This window comes from Aulostomus chinensis, chromosome 22 (assembly GCF_037954235.1).
Source record: "Aulostomus chinensis isolate RoL2024-O1b breed Wild chromosome 22, RoL_Achi_v1.0, whole genome shotgun sequence".
NCBI classification, from domain to species: Eukaryota; Metazoa; Chordata; class Actinopteri; order Syngnathiformes; family Aulostomidae; genus Aulostomus; species Aulostomus chinensis.
Window position 1 is genome coordinate 2,651,061 of NC_141341.1, and position 23,062 is coordinate 2,674,122.

Here is a 23,062-nt window from a genome sequence, read left to right on the forward strand (position 1 = left end):
ACTGACGGTCCACATGAGAACCCACACTGGAGAGAAACCATTCTTTTGTTCATTTTGTGGTCACAGATTCTCAGACAAGGCAAATATCATGAAGCACATGAGGAGACACACCGGGGAGAAACCTTTTACCTGCTCAGTTTGTGGTCAAAGATTCATTGAAAAGGGCAGCATGAGGAAACACATGGAAAAACACTGAGGGGAAAAACTGCAGCAGACACAAGAGACTCTGATATAACAGAGGACTGAGAGACTTGTTGTGATATCCTCACTATTTTTATGAAGTTTTGATGTGCGATACAACAGTTTTGCTCAGTGATTATTTGGCTTCTCTGTTCATTGTATTTGAGAGGGAAACAGGATCTCAAAATAACACCTGACTTGTTTTGGATCTTCCTCGTGAGGTCATCTGTCACCTTTATCTTCACATCCTTCACTTTTCTCTTGTCGCTGTGGCTGTGAGCTTTGATTCAAAGACGTGAAGGTCACGTTTACATATTGAGGTTCTTTTTTTTTTATCAAAGCGGTGATGGAACAGCGGTTCTCGTTCATTCAGACTGAAGTCCAGCGGTTCCGTGGTGGTTGTTCCACAGTTTCTCATAACAATTGTGGTTCTCAAGTAGAACCGAAAAAGATTCCAGATGAATTCATCTGGCAGGAGACTGATGAATCATCTGCAACTACTTGGTGACCAAAATAATGATTTAAGCAATTTAATCTAACATATATTATCAGTATTTGTGTAATATCAATGTGACGGCTGTGTCACCGGCCTGAGCTGCTGAGGTCAGACTTGCAGTGCATCATGGGGACAGTTTTAAAGTTCTCATCATCCCAGATGCTTATCTTTATGAACGTCTTTGTAAGTTCTCTGATGCTGATCTTTTCTGATCATCTCGCTCCCCGAGCCTGTTAGGATGCCTCATGTGTCAACTTGCTCCATAATTCTGCTCGTGTGGCTCATGTGTCATCTCACACCACTTCAGCTACAGCCTTTCAACATAAGAGCATCATAACATGAATCACCACCACAACATTGAACATTTATTATTGTTAATACCCATGATATATATTTTATGATTGTTTCATTCTATTTACCACAGTAAATAGAATGTATTTCTTGTCATGTTCTGTTTGTGGCCTAACATCGTTGTAAAGATGATAATTTTCCCTCCCTTGTATATCTCACTGTGGGTTCACAGTGTTCAACAGAAATTAAAGGAGAACTGGGAACCATCAAAGGGTCTTGGCCTTCGTCAGCTGGGAATGTTGTACTGAGATTCACCAAAACATCCTAATATTCCTCAACAGCTGTTTGTGTTTCAGTTTGACCTTCAGATGTAAGAAAAGTGATTGTTGGTGAAGAGGAGCAGCAGGAGTGGAGCTCCAGGGTGGAGCAGGAGCAGCCAGAGCCCCCCCCTCATTAAAGAGGAGCAGGAGGAACTCTGGACCAGTCAGGAGGGAGAGCAGCTTCAAGGGCTGGAGGAGGCTGATATCAGCAAGTTGCCATTCCCTCCTGTCCCTGTGAAGAATGAAGATGATGAAGAGAAACCTCAGTCCTCTCAGCTTCATCAGAGTCCAGCTGAGGAGAGCAGAGAGGTGGAGCCTCTAAGCAGCAGCTCCACCCACCACCTGAAGACAGAAGCTGATGGAGACCACTGTGGAGGACCAGAACCAGCCAGCAACCTGGATCCAGACACACTGTTACACCCTGATACTGAGGGTGACGAGACATCAGACGTTTCTGAAACTGAGACTGATGACAGTTGTTGCTCGAGGGACAATCGAGACCATTTAAAACGTGACAGAGGCTGAAAAGGTGATGTTAGACAGTTTAGTTGCTGTGAATGTGGGAAAAGCTTTGTTTGCAAGTGAAGTCTGAGATGATACAAGCAGTGTCACACAGGACGGAAGCCCTTCAGCTGCTCAATTTGCTGTAAAAGATTTTGGCAGCGCTCAAATTTAGTGGCACACATTCAAAGTCACACAGAGGAGAAACCTTTTAGCTGCTCACTTTGCAGCGAACGATTCAGGCAAAGCACATACTTAGTTTCACACCTCCGAATTCATGCAACAGAAAAACTCGACCTCATGCTTTATTGCTGCACATGAAAGCTCACACTGGGGCGAAACCTTTTGTTTGCTCATTTTGTGGTGACAAATTTTTAGAAAAGGGAACCATGAGGAGTAACATGAGAATACACACTGTAGAAAAACCTTTTATCTTCTCTGTTTGTGAAGAAGGTTTCTCACAGAGGAACCCTAACAAGACATGTGCGAACACACACTGGGGAAAAACCTTTTGTCTTCTCAGTTTGTGGTAAAACATTCTCAGAAAAAAGGGACACATGAGCACTCACACAGGGTTGAAACCATATATCTGTGCAGTTTGTGGTAAAAAAGTGTCACGGAGGGGAAGTTTGATGAGACACATACATACATACATACTGGACTGAAGCCTTCCATCCACCCTGACACTGCCTATGAAGCCCGGAACAAGACCAAAGAACCTTCAAAAGGTGTTGAAGACTCAAAAGTTGATATGAGATGTTACACTGGCAACAAACAGTTCTGATTGTGGCAAAACATTTGCATTCAAGAAAAACCTGAAGGCACACATTCAAATTCACACAGGAGAAAAACCTTTTTCTTACTCAATTTGTAATAAATATTTCACTTGATTTCATACATTGGATCAACGCATGAGGAGACACACAAGTTGCTCAGTCTGCGGTCAAGGATTTGGTTTGAAAAAAAAACTGAAGAGATACATGAGAATGCACGCTAGGGAGAAACCATTCAGTTGCTCTGTGTGCGCTAAAAGCTTTGGTCAGAAAACTGACCTGCAGAGACATATGAGAACACACACTGGAATGAAACCATATCCCTGCTCTGTTTGTGATGAAAGCTTTTAACAAAAGGAAACCATGAAAAAAACACATGAGAATGCACACTGGGGGAAACCCTTCAGCTGCTCAGTTTGCAACAGAAGGTTCTCTGTAAATAGAAAAATGACAACTCACATGGCAGCTCACACTGGAGTGAAACCTTTCAGTTGCTCAGTTTGTGGTCAGTTTTTCCTTAAGCAGTAAAATGAAAACAAATATCGCGCCTGACACAGGAGCAAAACCTTTTAGAAGTTCTGTATGTCACAATTTTAGAAAAGGAAAACACGAAGTATATAAAAACACAAAATGGGGAGAAAAACATGGAGAGCTGCTGTAACTGTGACCAAAAAATCATTTGGTCTCATCAACTCAAGAAATGCAAATGTGTTGATGAGACGTTGAGCCAAACTGATGAGAATAAAGAGGTGGTGCTGTAACCCGTGGGTCAACTCGGCCTGTGCATACGCACTCTTTACTATAAACAGAGACGTTTGGTTCTCTGCAGATGCAGAGTTGCATCTCCGACACTCTGTCGAACAATAGAACAGCCTCGACCAAGAATCAGATTGTTGCCTCGCTGATTTAATTTCAGCTGCTTCAGTTTACTTTTAAATGAGTTTTTTGGTCACTGTAACAAAACTTCAAAACAAAATAACACTTTTAAAGCCTGTTGCACTTTGCGCAAGAAAATATTCACAGTAGGAAATTTGTGCCTCATCACTGGGATGTTCCCATACACAATAACTTATTTCCAGCCTTTAAGTCTTAATTCAGAATTACATGCTGACTTTCATAACACTGATTTGACAGAAATATTTTCTAAATTTGAATTGAAATTTGTTTAAAAGGTCGCAGGATTTTAAAAAAAGTAGTTTAAAATTGTTAAACTTTTAATAGATTCAATCATGAATATCAAATCTTTTTTTCTTTCGTTCACGTAACTCCTGCAACTGGAATAAGTTGAACAAGAGCAAGCCTGTTTCAGGTGTTAGTGTGTAAATGAGAAACTGAAATTCTCTGAATCACATTTCAGAAATTAAAGGCTCTGCTAACGTGATTTACCTCAATTACAGACTCGAACCTTCTCCCTTGTCATGTCCAATGTTAATGTTTTGATTCCAGTTGGATTCGATTCATGCTAAACCCACCTGGCAGGTTGCGATTGAAGCTTTTAATTTGAAAATATTCCCCGGATGTAAACGACCGTTTACATTCGTTGTGGCGCAACGAGCGAATCCGCGGTCAGGCTGTAACCAGCGTCAGAAAAACAGCAGCGTTCAGGTGTGGAACCCGAGCAGAGATGGAGCAGCAGCTGCGGTTTGTTTCACACCCGGAAACAAAGCTGCAAACTGAAGGTTTGTGACGTTTTTACACCCGGAAACACGTTCCGATGAGGATGTTAAGCTAACGTTAGCTGAGGCACCCGCACAGCCCGCTCGCCTTCGCTAGCTGCTGCTACGAGCGTAGATTCAGAGACATGAAGGTCACGTTTACACGTTAAGGTTCTTTTATTCATTGTAATCAAAGCGGTGATGGAACAGCGGTTCTCGTTCATTCAGACTGAAGTCTAGCGGTTCCGTGGTGGTTGTTCCACCGTTTCTCGTAACAATCGTGGTTCTCGAGAAGAACCGGAAAAGATTCCAGATTAATTCATCTGGCGAGAGACTGATGAATCATCTGGAACTATTTGGTGACCAAAATAATGATTTAAGCAATTTCATCGAACAAATGTAATCAGTATTTTTGTAATATCAATGTGACGGCTGCGTCACCGGCCTGAGCTGCTGAGGTCAGACTTGCAGTGCATCATGGGGACAGTTTTAAAGTTCGCCTCAGCCTCCTTTGATGTTTATCACTAGAAATGTCAAATGATGATATTTCTGATGCAGATTGTATTTCCTGAGTCAAACCTGTTTGACACATATTTTGTTATTTTATTCCAGTGAGAACATATAAGATGTGACAGAATGTGGTGAGCCAAGCATACTTTTTTCAAACCCTTTTTGTTTTTAACTGCTTTTACTTTTAATTTGAATCTTTGGCTGAGCTGTCTTGTCTGGTGTTATGCCTGGTATGTTGTGGTGGGTCCCCAGGAAGAGCGGCAGATGTTTTTATTGATCCAAATAAAACCTCTAAACCTTGACAGCTGAAGGAACTTTTCTTCTTTATAGTCGGAGAAAAACAAACGTTATTACGCAACCCTGAGCAGGGACACTGTGAACGATTTCATCAAAATATCCATGAAGCATATGCTGTCACGCATATGCTAATCCCGGGTTCTTGTTCCAGATGAGGTGGTCCAGTTGTCAGCGGATCAATCGATGCGTCCTTGGCCTGTCAGTCAGTGACGGCTCACCTCATCAGTGTGCAACAACCAATAAGAGCGTGTTTTATTCTGGCAGGATGGAGACATCAAATCCAGCACCAGGGCCTTCAACATCCTGGATTTTGGGGTGATGAACGAGGCTTTAGATAGTAATCTGATCATTTTGGGCCTGGGTTCTGATCCGATGTTAGCGTTTCGAACAACGTGGCAGCATGGCACAGTGGCGTCTCCTCCCATGTCGGTGAAGATCCCTTTAATCCTGCAGAGGTTAAACATGAGATACGTTGAGTTTTAGTCCTCAGAGTAGACGTCTGGATGGCTGCAGGCAATCAGCGTGTCCTTCATTTTCTTGTGTTCAATGGCGAGTGACAGCGAGCAACTCCTCTGGAGTATGGACCGCCATTTTCTATGACATCACTGGAATATTGAAAAACTAACCAGAAAAATGAAATATGAATAAATTTGCAGCTCCCTGAATATCCAATTGTGCAACGACACTGAGACACAAAACAGTGATTTATGTGTCAAGTGCTAATCATGAAGCCCTCTGGTGGTCACATGTGGTACTACAAGCACTTAAAGGCCCCTCAATGAGGGAAGTTGCGGAGCTGAGCAGGTCTTTGCCGTGACCTTCAATTTGTGTCTTGTATTTTCTAGATGTTGCTGTTGAAGAGATTTTCACTGCAGCCTCAGCCAACAAACTCCAAAGAGTAAGTAAGAGCAAAGTTCACGACTGTGGTTGTGGCGACCAAGTGAGATTCACCTTTTATAAAACTGCTGTTAACAGTTTAGTATCGTGTTGGTTGTGGAAGGAGGGCGTTCTGGTGCAAGAAGGGAAGTAAAGTATGGGTCAAATTGCATCTGCATGGAGAAGTGAGACGATGTGTTTCTCTGTATTTCAGTGAGTCCTGCAGATGTGCAGCAGCTGCTGGGGAGTCAAGAAGAGGTTCCCCCAGAGCAGCAGGAGTGGAGCTCCAGTGTGGCCCAGGAGGAGCCAGAGCCCCCCCACATCAAAGAGGAGCAGGAGGAACTCTGGACCAGTCAGGAGGGAGAGCAGCTTCAAGGGCTGGAGGAGGCTGATATCAGCAAGTTGCCATTCCCTCCTGTCCCTGTGAAGAGTGAAGATGATGAAGAGAAACCTCAGTCCTCTCAGCTTCATCAGAGTCCAGCTGAGGAGAGCAGAGAGGTGGAGCCTCGAAGCAGCAGCTCCACCCACCACCTGAAGACAGAAGCTGAACCTGATGACAGCGAAAACTCAAAGGAGACTGGAGAATGTTTGAAAAGTGATAGAGCCTATAAAGGTAATGTGAGATGCCGCAGTGGGAAGAAACAGTTTACCTGCACTGAATGTGGGAAAAAATTTGGATTCAAAACTAATCTGAAGAGACACCTTCAAACCCACACAGGCGAGAAACCTTTTAGCTGCTCAGTCTGTGGTAAAGGATTTATACAAAATAGTAATTTGACACGCCACATGACCCGTCACACTGGGGAGAAACGATTCAACTGCAGTGTTTGCGACAAAAGATTTACTTGGCATTATCAACTCAAAAAACATAAATGTGTTGGTGAGACGGTGGAGCTTCATCGGATTCCAGCTGAGGAGAACAGAGAGGTGGAGCCTCTAACCAGCAGCTCCACCCAACACATGAAAACAGAAGCTGATGGAGACCACTGTGGAGGACCAGAACCAGTCAGCAACCTGGACCCAGACACACTTTTACACCCTGATACTGAGGATGAACTGTGTGATGACAATGTTGAACCCTCGAAGGAGATAGAACCCATGGAAAGAGATGAAGATTTTAAAGGTGAAATGATATGTCACAATGGCAAGAAACGGTTTACTTGCTCAGAATGTGGCAAAAGTTTTAGTTACAAGGAAAATATGAAGAGACACATGAAAATACACACAGGAGAAAAACCATTTAGTTGCTCAGCTTGCAGCAAAAGCTTTTTGAGAAGGGGACAGCTAGTAAATCATGTAAGAACACACACAGGAGTGAAACCATTTCTCTGCTCGGTTTGTGGCAAAGCGTTTTCTATTAAGGGAAATCTGGCAACTCACATGAGAACTCACACGGGGTTGGCAACTTTCATTTGTTCTGTCTGTGGTAAATGTTGTGCTCAGAGAGGAAGTTTGGAGGCTCACATGAACACTCACATTGCAATGAAACCGTTCAGTTGCAACATTTGTGGTAAAAGTTTCACTCAAAAGGGAAGTCTTAAGGTTCATATGAGAAGTCACACTGGAGAGAAACCGTACATCTGCATAATCTGTGGAAAACGTTTTATGGCAGCAGGAAATCTGACAGATCACATGAGAATTCACACAGGTGAGAAACCTTTCCGTTGCTTAGTTTGTGGAAAAAGTTTTACTCTGACAGGAAACCTTAAGAGACACATGAGAACACACACAGGAGAGAAACCTTTCACCTGCTCAGTCTGCGGAAAATCTTATACGGTGAAAGAAAATCTTAAGATTCACATGAAGCAGCACTCAGCAGTGTCTTTGGAGGCGGAGTCTGCAGATTAATCCAAAGTGACGCAACTGGGCACCGTTGAACGCATCATGGTGGTCCTTCAGGGAGGATGCAACCGTCTGCAGTCTTTACTTGACTGTTAAAGATGAACCGCCTTCGGGGATTTCAGTGGTCCCAAATACTCCAAATGATAATGTAGACAATGAGACCGCTGGTGTGACATCCAGGCTAAGTACTGTGGAGGACTTGGCTCCTGGGCCAGATGGAACTCAGCCTGCATCCTGTGAAATTAGTTTCTTCCTCCAGTTTATCAACTCTTCTTGCTAAATAGTTTGCTTTTCATGATTGATCGTCACCACTTGTGGTTCCTCTCAGATTAAAGCCGATGTGTCGTGTTTTTTTTGGTGGGGGGGGGGTCTGTATGTGCTTGCACATTTGGACAAGATATCTCACTGAAACTGTTGAATCATTATGGTGTGGGACAAACATCAGTGTGTGGTGGATGCATGCAACCCTAAGAGAGGGGGAGAGTGTTTAGTGTGTCTGGTTGTTGCTCCCATGCTGCTGGTGCTCTGGGCCACCCTGGGGAGAAACCTTGTTTGTTGGTTTAATGAGTTTCATGGTATTTTACTGGGCTCTGACCTCATAACCAACCTTGAACTCGTACTACTTTTGCAGTTATTGATTACTTTCCCCAGTACAGTTCTGCTGTTGTTTTCATTATTAAAATTTATGTTGATCCAAAATTATATCCGACATCACATTTAGCTTTTGTGTTATTCCACTGATGCAGCACCTGCATAAAGGAATAAAGTCATTGCTTTGAAGAATGTCTCTCCTGCCAACTATCACACTTCATATATTCATCATATCTTCATATTCATATTTCATGTGTTATGATTCACATGTTCCCTGTTGGTCAGCCACATTTCTCCAGACACGCGAGCAACATCCAGACGCAGGACCAACATCCAGACCAGGACCAACATCCAGACCAGGACCAACATCCAGACCAGGACCAACATCCAGACGCAGGACCAACATCCAGACGCAGGACCATCATCCAGACCAGGACCAACATCCAGACGCAGGACCAACATCCAGACGCAGGACCATCATCCAGACACAGGACCAACATCCAGACCAGGACCAACATCCAGACCAGAACCAACATCCAGATGCAGGACCAACATCCAGACCAGGACCAACATCCAGACACAGGACCAACATCCAGACACGAGTGCAACATCCAGACCAGGACCAACATCCAGACCAGGACCAACATCCAGACACGAGTGCAACATCTGGGGTCGTCACTCACTGGCGCCCCCTGGGAAACACATCGAAATAATACAAAAACACCTAAAATTGCAGCACTATTGTTTTAAACAATGTTATGCTTACTAAAGTTTACTTTTTTCAGAACAATTTGGAATCTTAAAGTAAATGGATATGGATTTCTCTCCTCTATGCTACGATCAGCTGGGTTGTGGATTATGCTGCATTAGTGGGATCCAGGTGGACCTAACAAACCTGTGCGTGACCACATCAGTCTCACGGGTAAAACTGTGGGTCCGTGCGGTTTTTCAGTGGAATTACTTTTTTTTTCAATGCAACATCAATCCAGATGGCTGGTTTTGAACAGCTGATGGAAACACACTTAAAGGGATAGTTCAAACAACGACAAAGAAAATTCAGTCCTCGTTCATTCACGCGGTTGGAAGGGCGGGCGAGGTTTTTATTCCAGAATCAGACCAATTTTCAGATTGTTGAAGATAAAAAGGTGATAAAGCATGAAACGTCTTTATTTATTGCACGCTTAAAAGTTTTCCCAGTGTTCCCTCCATACAGGGGAGGTTTTCTTTCCCGTGTAGAGGCATTTTATAGTTCTGTTATTATCATTTATTTATTCATTTACCTTTTCAAATCATTCACCGCTCACCTCAGCTGTCGGGGAGTTTACTGCAACATTTTTTCCTGTGAAACTGCAGCCGTTTTTTTTGTGGCATAGAAAACTTCCCCTGGCCGTCCATCAGTGTGCAGGTGAGCAGGATAACCGTGAATTTACATCATCTGGGTGAATTAACCCAAGGGTGGAAGAAGAGAGGGTGGAAGAACTTCTCTTCTGGACACTTTCTTTCTCTCTCTCTCTCTCTGTCTCCCCCCACAACCACCATGTTCTCTTCCTCCTTCCTCCTTCCTCCTCCTTGGCGCTTTCCTTCAAAGCTCACGCGGACGGTGGTCCGTGTTGCCTTCACCAGTTGGTCCTGGGGTGGCTGGACTGTGCGTGTGAATCAGAAAAGGGATCGTGCCTTTCCTCACAATTTCCCAACAGCTCACGTGGACCAGAGTCTGACCACAAGGCGGAGACTCATGTTTGAACGTTGTGCTGATTAAACTGTCCTGCATTTTCATTCGTGTGAACAAAGCAGAGAGCTGAGGAATTCTCTAAGTCATCACGACTCAGCACGCAGCCGTTTACCCTTCACAGGTGGAGCAGTGGTCCTCACGGTGGCCCCCCAGCAAGAAGGTTGTGGGTGGAGCCCCGGCTGGAGCATGGGGTCTTTCTGTGTGGAGTCTCCATGTTCTCCCTGTGCCTGCGTGGGTTCTCTCTGGTACTCCGGCTTCCTCCCACCACACGCCCGGCCCGTCTTCATGACGATCAAGAGGAACTCCTGATTCTTGGTGAGAGCTGAACAACTCTAGAAAACAAGTCTCCCTCTGGATTTATGTACGAAGGGTGGGAATAAAGACTAAATGATAACCACAGTAGTGGAAATGCATGTGAACCAAAAAAAAAATTGGGATAAATAGGGATGGTGGACTGATTTGATCAACAGTGGAGCAGGAATCAGTTTGTTTGAACTGGTTTATTTACGTCATACAGTTTAGTTACTCCTATAGGGAAGTGCCTACGACCACAGGTCAACACTCACAGGCTTCAGGCAATCAGTGAATTAAACACAAACAGAGGTTGAGCTTCACAAACGTTGGAAGTTGCTGAGGTTTCACTGTGGCGGGAACTCCATTCTTCAGATTTGTTGTACAGTTATAGACACCAGACAAATGCACTTGGAGCCTGAGGGCTGTGGTCACGATGGCTGCACGCCTGCGTCACCTTGTCAGGTGTTGCAGTTTTTGTTTGACTTTTTGAGTGAAAGTGACAAAACCTGCTGGTTGGAAGTGACAAATGAATGAGTAAAGAGTGGACAGTTGATCAAAAGACACTCTATCTCTTTTGGTTCTTTCACACTTGGTCATGAAGGACCAGGTTCAACAAATACGGGATATCAAGGCTCAAGGGTCAGGGTTTGAGAATTCTCCAGACTGGTACAGTTAATAAATGATTCAATGTGTAGCAGTCAGAGTGATTTTATCATTTCAGTTCAGGAATTATTTACTTATCTCATGAAATTAAAGATGCTGTTTACTTCTCTCTACAACACAGTAAGATTAAATCGCAGTTTTCATTTTCCTCCCTGGAGGAAAATGGCCCTGACACAGTCACTCTTGTTCTCACCTCAACTACTCAGGCCGTCTGAGGAAGTTCAAGGTTTCTTGGTTGACTTTTGTGTTTATTTACAGTTCTGAAACTTCATCTGCTGCTGCTGTTCTCACCTGCACATTTGTGTTTTTTAAGCTGGTACTTCCAAGTGAATCTTTGGTCACAAACACTGCAGCTGAATGGTTTCTCTCCAGTATGTCTTCTCATGTGTATCTTCAGATTGTGCTTTTTTGAGAATCTTTTACTACAGACTGAGCAGATGAAAGGTTTATCCCCAGTGTGAGTTCTCAAGTGTCTCGTCACGTCTCCCTTCAGTGAGAATCTTTGACCACAGACTAAACAGATGAAAGGTTTCTCATTAGTGTGTGTTCTCATGTGATGAACCAAAACGTGATGATTAGAGGAACACTTGTTACAACCTGAGCAGGAAAAACTTTTCTCTCCTGAGTTGCTGGCTGGTTCCAATCCTCCACAGTGGTCTCCATCAGCCCCTGTCTTCAGGTGGAGGGTGGAGCTGCTGCTTAGAGGCTCCACCTCTCTGCTCTCCTCAGCTGGACTCTGATGAAGCTGAGAGGACTGAGGTTTCTCTTCATCATCTTCACTCTTCACAGGGACAGGAGGGAATGGCAACTTGCTGATATCAGCCTCCTCCAGCCCTTGAAGCTGCTCTCCCTCCTGACTGGTCCAGAGTTCCTCCTGCTCCTCTTTGATGTGGGGGGGCTCTGGCTGCTCCTGCTCCACCCTGGAGCTCCACTCCTGCTGCTCAGGGGGAACCTCTTCTTGACTCTCCAGCAGCTGCTGCACATCTGCAGGATTCACTGGAACACAGAGAAACACAGGAAACACCTGCTAGCACCTGCTGTATCTGAGGGGAATTTAGCCCAGATATTCAGTTTTTTTTTTTTTATTTTAAGAGTATAATCTGCACAGTATGGAGATGAATATCTGAACATCCAATCCCGGGCACACAGAGCAGAGCTGCAGAAATGTGTAACAAAGAGATTATAGACAAAAGTGGTGCGCTTGGATGGCCCCATTGCACACCACATTAAAATGGAAACGACTCAGAGGTTGTTGGGGTCTGAATCAAATGTTTGTAAAATATGAAGATGGAGGAGGAGATGTGGTGCGAGTCAGAGTGTGTGTGTGTGTGTGTGTGTGTGTGTGTGTGTGTGTGTGTGTGTGTGTGTGTGTGTGTGTGTGTGTTCTACGGAGATTACGCTGAACCGATGAGAAGGAGTCCACCGACCTGCTCTGTGTAACCGGACTTGAGGCTTCAAAACAGCGTCCAGCAGGTGTCGCTGTCGCTCGTTCTCCTCTCTGGAGCGTGAAAGTCGCTCCTCGTACTCCGCGATCGTTCTTTCAAACAGCCCGAATATCTCTTCGGCAGCCGCGGTCAGACGCTGCTTCACCAGCGCTCGCAGCATCTGGACCGGACACATTCTCCCTCTCTGGCACCGACCGGAGCCTCCAGCTGGCTCTCTGCTGGTGGTGGCTCCAGCTAGCAGGCTAAGCTAACTCCTGAGTCTGCAAGCTGGGGGGTCAGAGGTCAAAAAAATGTCGACGGCACAAAGTCCTCTTCGACCTCTTGATCCGGCCACGGTGAGGCTCGGGTGATTTCCTCGCAGCTGCCCGAGATTCGTTATGACGTCACTCCCCACCCTTGTCCTTCCGCAAACGTGGTTGAACTTGCAAATAATTAAAGATAATCGCAGTTTATGATATTATCGATAAAGCTAACGATGTCTGACGAGCCCAGAACCACAAATACCACGTTAGCCTCGGATGGACCGGATGAAGAATGTTCATTTCCTGTGTTACCGTGCTCCTCGTCCCCCGTGTGTTTCCACCAGCTTCGTCAAGACAGCGGTTGCAAACCAGCCAAACGAGATGGACCGCGAAAGGAACCGTCTGGAGGCGGTCCTGGAACCCGACACCGAGCTGCAGAATGTGGGTCAGTTTTTTTTTTCCTTTCTTTCCTCTCCTGGAAAACTCGTCCGCTTCTCTGCCTGAGCTGCGAAGAGCCAGCTATGCTAACGCAACCACCGGCCCATTACTCCATGAGAGGAAGAAATAAAGCTCCATAAATGCGAGACACTTGGTACCGATGTGGGGACCCAACACGGTTGTAGGAACGGAACTATGGCGTCCGAGGGAGCTGCTGAAAGGTTGCATTCTGCCTCGTCACTAAAAGGGAAGGTGGCTTTACAACTTCAGTACTTCGTACTGGTGTCTTAGAATCTGGACCGACTGCTTCTAAAAAAAAAAAGAAGAAGAAGAAGAAAAAATTCCAGAATTTTAAAGAATATCCATGTGGCCGTTGGCCTGTGAAACATTATTTTAGAGAATATTAGAGTGACATCCACTAAGATTAATATGGAAGAAAAATAATTTTAAAGAGAATTTTAGCACAACAAATCAAGCTATAAAACTGGATATCTGAAGGTTTATGGGATCATTAGAAACTGGTTGTGTGTGTTTCTATCTTTACCTTCAGAGAACACCAGGGTGGAGCAGGAGCAGCCAGAGCCCCCCCACATCAAAGAGGAGCAGGAGGAACTGTGGACCAGTCAGGAGGGAGAGCAGCTTCAAGGGCTGGAGGAGGCTGATATCAGCAAGTTGCCATTCCCTCCTGTCCCTGTGAAGAGTGAAGATGATGAAGAGAAACCTCAGTCCTCTCAGCTTCATCAGAGTCCAGCTGAGGAGAGCAGAGAGGTGGAGCCTCTAAGCAGCAGCTCCACCCACCACCTGAAGACAGGAGCTGATGGAGACCGCTGTGGAGGTACTAGGAACCAATTACAGTATTGCACGTATTAGTATTTGTCCCATCTCCCTCAGCTGCAGTGCTGCCAAAGCTGCCGCTGCTGCATTCACCAGCCTTAGAAACAGAGATTAGACAAAGATGTCAACACAAACTGAAAATTTAAATGGTATTAAATACTAATAGATACAACTTGTAGTATAGCAGCCCACAAAACAGGTAGAGTGGACCATTGCTGTTTTCCTCCAGAAGCCTGATTGGCTGATACCTACCAACATACTGGGGGTTAGTTTACTGACAGCGGTTCGTATGTTTCAGCTTTGCCTTCAGATGTTCGAAAAGTGATTGTTGGTGAAGAGGAGGAACCCTGGAACAGACGGAAGGGAGAAAAGCTTACCAGCAGCTGTGGAGGACCAGAACCAGTCTGCCACTTAGATCCAGATTCCCTTCTACAGCCTGCTATGCCTACAGAGGCATCAGATTCTCCTGAACCCGAGACCGATGACAGCGTTGACTGGAACAAACCCAGTAGGACTCAGTCGGGTTTAAACGCTGTGAAAAATACAGAAGTCCCTGTGAGGAATGACAAGTATAATACTAGTGAAAAATCAGCTCCATGCTCTGTATGTGGGAAAACATTCAGCTGCAAATCAAATCTGTACAAGCACAAGAAAATCCACTCAGGAGAGAAACCTTTTAGTTGTGCAGTTTGCGGTAATAAATTCACACAAAAGGCAACTATGATCAGACACATGAAGTCACATGCTGGAACGAGGCCTTTTATTGACCTTGAAGTCTTGAAGGACACCAGCAAACCTCTGAAAAGCAATGACGACTCCACGGGTGATGTGACGTTTTACAATGGCAGAAAACCGTTTAGCTGCTCTGAATGTGGCAAAACGTTTGGTTTAAAGGAAACCCTGAAGGTACATCTTAAAATTCACACTGGAGAGAAACCTTTTACTTGCTCGGTGTGTAACTCAAGTTTCAGTAGAAGTGTCACATTGGATCAGCACATGAGAAAACACACAGGAGAGAAACCTTTTTCTTGCTCAGTTTGTAGCACGAGTTTCACCCGTCGTCACACAATGGATCAACACATGAGAATGCACACTGGAGTGAAACATTTAAGTTGCTCTGTCTGTGGAAAAGGACTTGCCCAGAAAACAGATGTTAAGAGACATATGAGAATGCACACTGGAAGGAAATCTTACAACTGTTCTGTCTGTGGGAAAGGATTTGGCCAGAAAACAGACCTAAAGAGACACATGAGAACTCACACTGGATTGAAACCTTTTATTTGCTCAATTTGTGCCAAAACATTCTCAGATAAGGGAAAACTGATGAGCCATATGAGAATACACACTGGGGAGAAACCTTTCAGTTGCTCTATTTGCGGTAAAGAATTTGGCCATAAAACTAATTTGACGAGGCACATGAGAACTCACACAGGTGAAAAACGTTTTTTCTGCTTGGTTTGCAGTAAAAAATTCTCAGAAAAAGGAGACTTGAAGAGACACACGTCTAAACACACCGGAGAGAAACCTTTTGTCTGTACAGTTTGTGGTAAGACATTTTCAGAAAAGGGAAATATGAGGGCACACTTGAGAACGCACACTGGGGAGAAACCATTCAGTTGCTCTATTTGCAATAAAGATTTTGGTCAGAAACCGTATCTGACCAGACACATGAAAACTCACCGTGGAGAAACTTTTCAGTGGCAATGTTTGTGATGGAAAATTTGAAGTGAAAAAACAAAAAGTGGTCAGATAGAAGAAAACTCAACTTGTGTTGTTAATGTCTTCCTGTGCCTCCCTAGGAAGGTACCACTATATTCATACTCTGTAAAAGTTGTCTGAAGACCTCGGCCCAAGTCAGATACCACTTTGGATTCCAGGCAACTCCCCTTTTAACCTGGATTAACTCTAACTCTGGGATTTTCTCCAAAACATCCATCCTGCATAATGATAAAATAATTGCATGATTTGATTAATCTGCTTCTGTGTATAATTCACAGAGGACCAATTTCTTGAGATGCCTGCCAGTCAGAAACTTTATCCACCATGACATCCTTGGATTTTCCTGCTGTTTCACCTAACGGGATTGATGGTAATTGTAATATCAGTCGTCTCATTAAAGTTTCCTTTTTCCAAACAAGTGTACTTTCTCTTCCCACCTCAAGCCACAGATTCTGACCATCTTCCTTGGTCTGAGGACCTTGACATTGGCAGAGACCAAGATCCTGCAGTCAGTTTGGACATGTGTCCACTTCACCTACATTTAAACGCCTGATGACACACTGCTGTCTGAAGAATGAATTTTCCTCGGCTTTGCAATGGAGTTCTTCTCAGGTTCAAGTTTCATCAACACGGGAACTTGAAAGCACCATCAACTGTTTCTATCTGTCCCTGTACGACGGATCTGTCAGCAGAAGAAACGAATCATCAAGGAATTTAGATGACGGAATGTTCCGACTCAACGGAGGAGAAAATGAAGCTGCCGATATGAAGAATGACTAAAAAAAAACTCTCAACAAAATCTTAGTACTAATTTCATTTCGAAAAACAGGCGTCATTTCATCAGGGAAGATTTGCTCAAGTATCACAGAGAAGGTAGGAGAGACCAGAGGGAGGACCGGATGTAGAAAGTTGGTTTCCGTTGGTGCCGAGCTTCCGTTCCTCCTCTTGTGTTTCCCGGGGAATTGCTAACATGTTACACCAGCGAAGTCGAATACCAACCGGAGGAGGAGAAACACAGAAACGTTCACTCATCTTTGAATCGACAATCGATTAGAACTGACTAGATTTCGGAGCGAAAGACTTGTTCAGGCGGCGGCTGCTAGCTGCCGCTCGCCAGCATCTGCGCGGAGGTTAGGAGGCGACGATGTCCCGGAATGAACAGGAGATGGACGCCACTCGGAACCTGCTAGAGACGGTTGTCAATCCCGACATCGAGCTGAGAAGAGCAGGTGAGTTTCACTTCTACACCTGGAAACACGATTACGGCTCTGCCAGTGCTAAGCTAATGTTAGCCTGCTAGCCCCAGCTAGCTAAACTATGTCGCAACCAGGAGACACTTAAGCAGTTTTACGAAACTGTTCTAAAAAGGCCGACTTCACCTTCTCCCAGAGGAGTGCGTGTTGGAACAACAGAGCCCTGAACGCGTGACGTAATAGGGAAATAAAATGAAACCCATGTTTACAAACGGGAAGATAATATTGCATGAACCAAATGTAGCAGGATTCATCTGAGACGAATTTATGAACGTTTCAGCGAAGGCGCTGGGCGACGTTCACTGACAAGGATTCGATCAGGAGTCTCCACTCCGTCATTCAGGCAGGAGTGAGTTGTGAATCTGGCGACTGATTTTTTGAGTTTAATTCCAAATTTTTAGAGGAAAAAATAATCCCAGATTACGGGTACCTGCAACTGATAAAGTGAATGTTTGTTCCAGAAAATTAACTTTGTTCATTGTCCAGTTTTGGTTTTTTTTTTGTTACCAAAATGACCAATGAAGGTATAAGGCTAAAGTCTTAAGGAAATAACTCTCTTAATCACAAATGTTTGTTCACTATATTAGAAAAAAAATCCACATTGTCATACATGACCGTGTGAATCAAGAACGAAACGGATCAGTAAATGAAGGAGGCAGGAGCGCTGGAGCTCTGCTGCTGCTTCGCTTCTTAACCACCAGAATCGCTCTTTTCTGCTTTTTATGTGCTGTAAATAAAAGTATTTAATATCTGTGCCCATCAGAAACCATAACCACTGACAGGAAGTGCCTGTGGTAGGTTGACAGCGGCCGATGTGTTGGTGTTGTTGGTGCAATGGAAAAGTCAAATCAGGAAACAGGGCTCACGATACGAAATAGAGATCAAAGAAAAAAATCAAAATTCAGAAATGCAAAAATCAAATATTCTTTTTTTCTTCCTTAATATGCAGACATGCAGGTTATTGCTTCAAGTACAAAAATAAAATGCTCTTTGCTTTGAAAAAAACAAAATATTTGTTTCATATGTATATTGTTGCCTTGTCTTCTACATGGGAAGCCGCTTCTTCTTCTTCTGTGGTGGTGCTACAGAGTTCTTCCTCATCTTGTCATATGTGTTCACAGTCGGCGAGAGAGTCAAAAATCATCAGTGTTGCTTCGCATTGTTTTTTTTTTTAACATTGATTTTTATTTCGTGCGTCTTTGAATTTTATTTCGTCGTTTTTTTTATTACGCAAACTTTCGTGATGCGAAATTTCGTAACACCCCTAGTTTGTTTGATTCTAGTTTTGAAGGTGTTGACTGAATAAAATACTCACAAGACCATTGAGCTCAGACCTGGCGACACAACTAATGATGCCGCCAACTTCCAGTGCACAAGATGTAGTAATTCACATCAAAGTTAAACCACGGCCTTGGAAATATGTTAGTTTTTTATGATTTTATAATTAACTCATGTTTAATAAGTCATGATAAAATAAAAAAAGGAAAACATTTTTATATTTATACTCTTATGAATATCAGAATAACCATAGGTTTATGGGATCATTAACAGCCGTTTTTGTGTGTTCTGTCTTTCATTCTTCAGAGAGCTCCAGGGTGGAGCCGGAGGAGCCAGAGCCCCCCCACATCAAAGAGGAGCAGGAGGAACTGTGGACCAGTCAGGAGGGAGAGCAGCTTCAAGGGCTGGAGGAGGCTGATATCAGCAAGTTGCCATTCCCTCCTGTCCCTGTGAAGAGTGAAGATGATGAAGAGAAACCTCAGTCCTCTCAGCTTCATCAGAGTCCAGCTGAGGAGAGCAGAGAGGTGGAGCCTCTAAGCAGCAGCTCCACCCTCCACCTGAAGACAGAAGCTGATGGAGACCACTGTGGAGGTACTAGCAACCAATCACAAGTCATAATCCTGCTCTGTGTTGGAGGACTCGTTGAAGGACAGCGGTCCTCCTCCAGCAAATGTGCTGCTAATTTAAGCTTACCGGCCCACTGAAGCAGTGGAGAAACCACTCAGAGGAGCGGAGGATGAGTTAAAGCCCTGTGTGCCGGCAGATGTCTTTGTGTGCAGCTCAGGTGAAACTCATCAACGTTCCCACTCTGGTGATGAAGTCACTGGTCACTCACTCACTTGTTAAATGTCAATCTAGCTCCTCTTTCTGCATTCAAATACACCAGACATCCAGCCGGTGTCTCCATCCTCCCTCTCCTCTCATGGCTTTGAAGCTGGATGGGAGTCCACTGCTGGCTGTGAAGGAAGCGTTTAGAACGGCAGACAAAACACTGAAATCAGGTTATTGCAGTGAATACAGAAATGCAGGCAGGATAAAAGACAAATGGGATGTAATTAGCGTGATGAACCAGCGTTAGATAGCAAAGTAACAGCCAGAGGTAATGATTGTGAGTGTGATTTCATGTGGATGGACACCTTTACATTTTGCGAGAGATGTTTATGTGTTAAATGATATGCAGATGTGTCAGGTTACAGTGTTACAGTTATGTAGTCAGATCAGTTTGTGTAGTGGGAATGATTCCAGCAGCAAATCCTGATGAGTTTAATCACAGCTGTTTCTCTGTTTCAGTTTTACCCTCAGATGTCCAAAAGGTGATTGTTGGTGAGGAGGATCAGCAGGAGTGGATCTCCAGGGTAGAGCAGGAGCAGCCTGAGCCCCCCCACATCAAAGAGGAGCAGGAGGAACTCTGGACCAGTCAGGAGGGAGAGCAGCTTCAAGGGCTGGAGGAGGCTGATATCAGCAAGTTGCCATTCACTCCTGTCCCTGTGAAGAGTGAAGATGATGAAGAGAAACCTCAGTCCTCTCAACTTCATCAGAGTGCAGCTGAGGAGAGCAGAGAGGTGGAGCCTCGAAGCAGCATCTCCACCCACCACCTGAAGACAGAAGCTGATGGAGACCACTGTGGAGGACCAGAACCAGCCAGCAACCTGGACCCAGACACACTTTTACACCCTGATACTGAGGGTGAGATGCCTGATCCACCTGAGTCAGATACTGATGACACTTTAGTTGACTGGATGAAACCCAGTAACTCTCAGTTGTGTTTAAACCCCCTAAAAAATACAGAAATCCCTGTAAGTGATGAGAGAGATGATGCCAGTGAAAAATCAAGCACCTGCTCTGAATGTGGAAAAACATTTAGAAAGAAGTTTGATCTGAAAAGGCACATGAGAACGCACACCGGAGAGAAACCTTTCAGTTGCTCAATTTGTGGTAAAAATTTTTCTCAAAAGGCAACTGTGACAAGACACATGAAGTCGCATGCTGGGGTGAAGCCTTCTATGTGCACTGACACTGATGACAGTGAAAACTGGAAGAAGACCAGACAACCTTTTAAAAGCGATGAAGAAGGAGATATTAGATTTCACAATGCAAACAAACAATATAGCTGCTCAGAATGTGGCAAAACATTTAGAAAGAGATTTGATCTGAAAAGACACATGAGAACACATACAGGAGAGAAACCTTTCAGTTGCTCAATTTGTGGTAAAGAATTTGGCCAGAAAACATACCTGACTGGACACATTAGAGCACACACTGGAGAGAAACCTTTTAGTTGCTCAGTGTGTAACACAAGTTTCATTCGACGTGTCACATTAAATCAGCACATGAGAATACACACTGGAGTGAAACCTTTCATTTGCTCTGTGTGTGAGAAAGGATTTGGCCAGAAATCTGACCTAATGAGACACATGAAAGTACACACTGGAGTGAAACCTTTTAGTTGTCTAGTTTGTGGGAAAGGATTTGGCCAGAAAACAGACTTTAAGAGACATATGAGAATCCATGCTGGAGTGAAACCTTTTAGTTGCTCTGTGTGTGGGAAAGAATTTGGCAAGAAATCTGATTTGAAGAGACACATGAGAACACATACTGGAGAGAAACCGTTTATTTGCTCAATTTGTGGAAAAGGATTAAGCCAGAAAACATACCTGACCAGACACATGAGAACACACACAGGAGAGAAACCCTTCAGTTGCACAGTTTGTGGTAAAAAATTCTCACATAAAACCACTATGATGGGACACATGACATCGCATGCTCGCGTGAACCCTTCTATTTGCCCTGACTCTGATGAACATAAAGACAGGAAGGAGATCGATGAAATTCAGAAGGGTGATGAAGATTCTCAAGGTGATGGGACATATTACACTGACAACAAACACTTTAGCTGCTCTGAATGTGGGAAAATATTTAGAAAGAAGTTTGATCTGAAAATTCATATAAGAACACATACAACGAAAAAATATTTCAGCTGCTCAATTTGTGGTAAGGAATTTAGCCAAAAAACATACCTGACTGGACACATGAGACTGCACACTGGAGAGAAACCTTTCAGTTGCTCAGTGTGCAATAAAAAGTTCTCAATTAAATCAACCATGGTGAGACATACAAAGTTGCATGCTGGATTGAAGCCTTCTATCTGCCCTGACACTGATAAAAATGAAGACTGGAAGGAGACTAAAAAACTTTTAAAAGGTGATGGAAATTCTAAAGAAGATGACTCGTTGGATCAGCAAATAAGAAAACACACAGGAGAGAAACCTCTCAGTTGCTCTGTCTGTGGCAAAAGATTTGGGCAGAAAACAAACCTGACCAGGCACATGAGAACACACACTGGAGAAAAACCTTTTATCTGCTCAGTTTGTGGTAAAGCATTTTCAGAAAAAGGAAAAATGATGAGCCACATGAGAACACACACGGGGGAGAAACCTTTCAGTTGCTCATTTTGTGGTAAAGAATTTGGCCAGAAAACCAACCTGACCAGACACATCAGAATCCATGTGGATGAAACCGAGACTGAAAGACACAAGAGTTTGGATGGAGTCAAACTCTACTACAATGCCCCTTACCTTGTCAAATAAGAAAGGTATACTTTGGAAAGACTGTGTATATAGTGGTACTTTTCTCATGACAAAAACCCATGAGGACCATTGAATAGGAATGCTACAGGGTCACAATGACTGCTGTTGAGCAGATTTCTTCTCTTTTTAAACTATTTAGGTTGGAGTAATACTGGAGAATAAGCAGATGGAATTTCTGATTTATTGTATCGTAGCAATAGCCAGATATTAAATGTATATGTAATGTTCACAGATGAAATGTATAAACAAAGACAAAAATGTGCCAGCTGTCAAACTCTGTATACTTGAACATGAACATAATGGAAAATTTAAGACATTTAATGAAAATATTGTTTGCAGTCTTTTGATTTTTATTTTTCCTATTCCCCCCCCTGCACATTTAAGGCACAGGTTATATAAAGGTGGATTGTTTAATTATGCCTTAAAGAAATGTGTAACAACCTCTTTTTGGTGTTTTATGAATTTGTAAGTTATATCATTTTATATTTGCAGAGAATTGTGATTCTGTACATTTTACATTTGTTCTGACCTTGAACAGGACTGGAGGAATCCTAGTATAAGGTTTCACACGTGGTCAGAGCCACAAAGAAGAAAAATTGTTGCAAAGAAAAGTTTGTTGTTGGTTTCATTGTGTGGATACCTGAATGTCATATATTCACCTGTTGCCTGGCGTGGTTCAGTAAAATTAGTCTTTGAGGAGTATTGAAACAGAAAAACACATCACATCGTTAAGCAAGTGATGTTTTAAATCCAGTTTCATGTCAGTCAGAAGTTTAGATGTTTGATTTTTGTGTTAAAGTTGTGTAAGAATCTTTCTGCAAGAGTTGTGAGCTTTTAGATGAACCCGTTTGCACCAGGTACTGTTGGAAGATGGAACGTGACAAACCCTCTACTGGCTTACAAAATACAAGCCAGCACTTCCCCCTGGTCCATACAGTGGCTGTTCACTGCAGCTCACTGGCATCTTTTTTGAGAGTTTGAAGCAACAATTTCAGGATATGAAAATGAGATGGATCCCAAACTGAACCTGCTGGAGGTGGCTTTGAAGCCTGACATCAAGCTGCCAGTCAATTTTCTTTCCACTCCTAAAAACATGTTTGCTGCTGTTTGAGTGCTGCAAGTGCGCAGTGTGAGGGTAATGCTAGTCTGCTAGCCACAGCTAGCTCAACTATTAAACTACTAAAACTTTATTTACAATACAACTATAGTCATTCAAAACTTTACACAAACCAGAAGAGTCACTTG

The 23,062-nt window shown here is 43.7% G+C and overlaps 4 protein-coding genes and 1 pseudogene across 9 annotated transcripts; 4 read left to right on the plus strand and 1 right to left on the minus strand.

Annotated features, from left to right (window-relative positions):
• Positions 1-4,080: 4,080 nt before the first annotated feature.
• LOC147240328 (uncharacterized) lies at positions 4,081-10,923 on the plus strand. Of its 4 annotated transcripts, none has more exons than XM_086193382.1 (4): positions 4,081-4,240; positions 5,869-5,921; positions 6,114-7,022; positions 8,618-10,923. In XM_086193382.1, coding segments are annotated over exons 2-4 (1,338 nt in total). In that variant the 5' UTR covers positions 4,081-4,240; positions 5,869-5,920; the 3' UTR covers positions 9,046-10,923. The 4 variants fall into 4 exon arrangements, with proteins under 4 accessions (XP_086049508.1, XP_086049509.1, XP_086049506.1 ...); XM_086193383.1 differs by having other exon boundaries at positions 6,114-6,512; XM_086193380.1 differs by lacking the exon at positions 8,618-10,923 and having other exon boundaries at positions 6,114-8,473.
• Positions 10,564-13,438, minus strand: LOC147240329 (uncharacterized). Of its 2 annotated transcripts, XM_086193524.1 has the most exons (3): positions 12,449-13,438; positions 11,619-12,017; positions 10,564-11,534 (listed from the first exon to the last, which is right to left on the minus strand). In XM_086193524.1, exons 1-3 carry the CDS (start codon positions 12,639-12,641, stop codon positions 11,290-11,292), a joined length of 837 nt encoding a protein of 278 aa, XP_086049650.1. In that variant the 5' UTR covers positions 12,642-13,438; the 3' UTR covers positions 10,564-11,289. The 2 variants fall into 2 exon arrangements, with proteins under 2 accessions (XP_086049650.1, XP_086049649.1); XM_086193523.1 differs by having other exon boundaries at positions 10,564-12,017.
• On the plus strand, positions 12,517-16,105 carry LOC147240330 (uncharacterized; annotated as a pseudogene). The gene is made up of 3 exons (XR_015111213.1): positions 12,517-13,153; positions 13,697-13,981; positions 14,279-16,105. The product of XR_015111213.1 is annotated as an uncharacterized LOC147240330 (transcript).
• Positions 16,106-16,580: 475 nt separating this feature from the next.
• On the plus strand, positions 16,581-18,966 carry LOC147240331 (uncharacterized). The gene is made up of 2 exons (XM_086193559.1): positions 16,581-16,928; positions 18,537-18,966. Exons 1-2 carry the CDS (start codon positions 16,844-16,846, stop codon positions 18,932-18,934), a joined length of 483 nt encoding a protein of 160 aa, XP_086049685.1. The 5' UTR covers positions 16,581-16,843; the 3' UTR covers positions 18,935-18,966.
• On the plus strand, positions 18,727-22,567 carry LOC147240332 (uncharacterized). The gene is made up of 2 exons (XM_086193586.1): positions 18,727-18,821; positions 19,521-22,567. The coding sequence occupies exon 2, from the start codon at positions 19,922-19,924 to the stop codon at positions 21,815-21,817; it is 1,896 nt and encodes a 631-aa protein (XP_086049712.1). The 5' UTR covers positions 18,727-18,821; positions 19,521-19,921; the 3' UTR covers positions 21,818-22,567.
• The last annotated feature ends 495 nt before the right edge of the window (positions 22,568-23,062 follow it).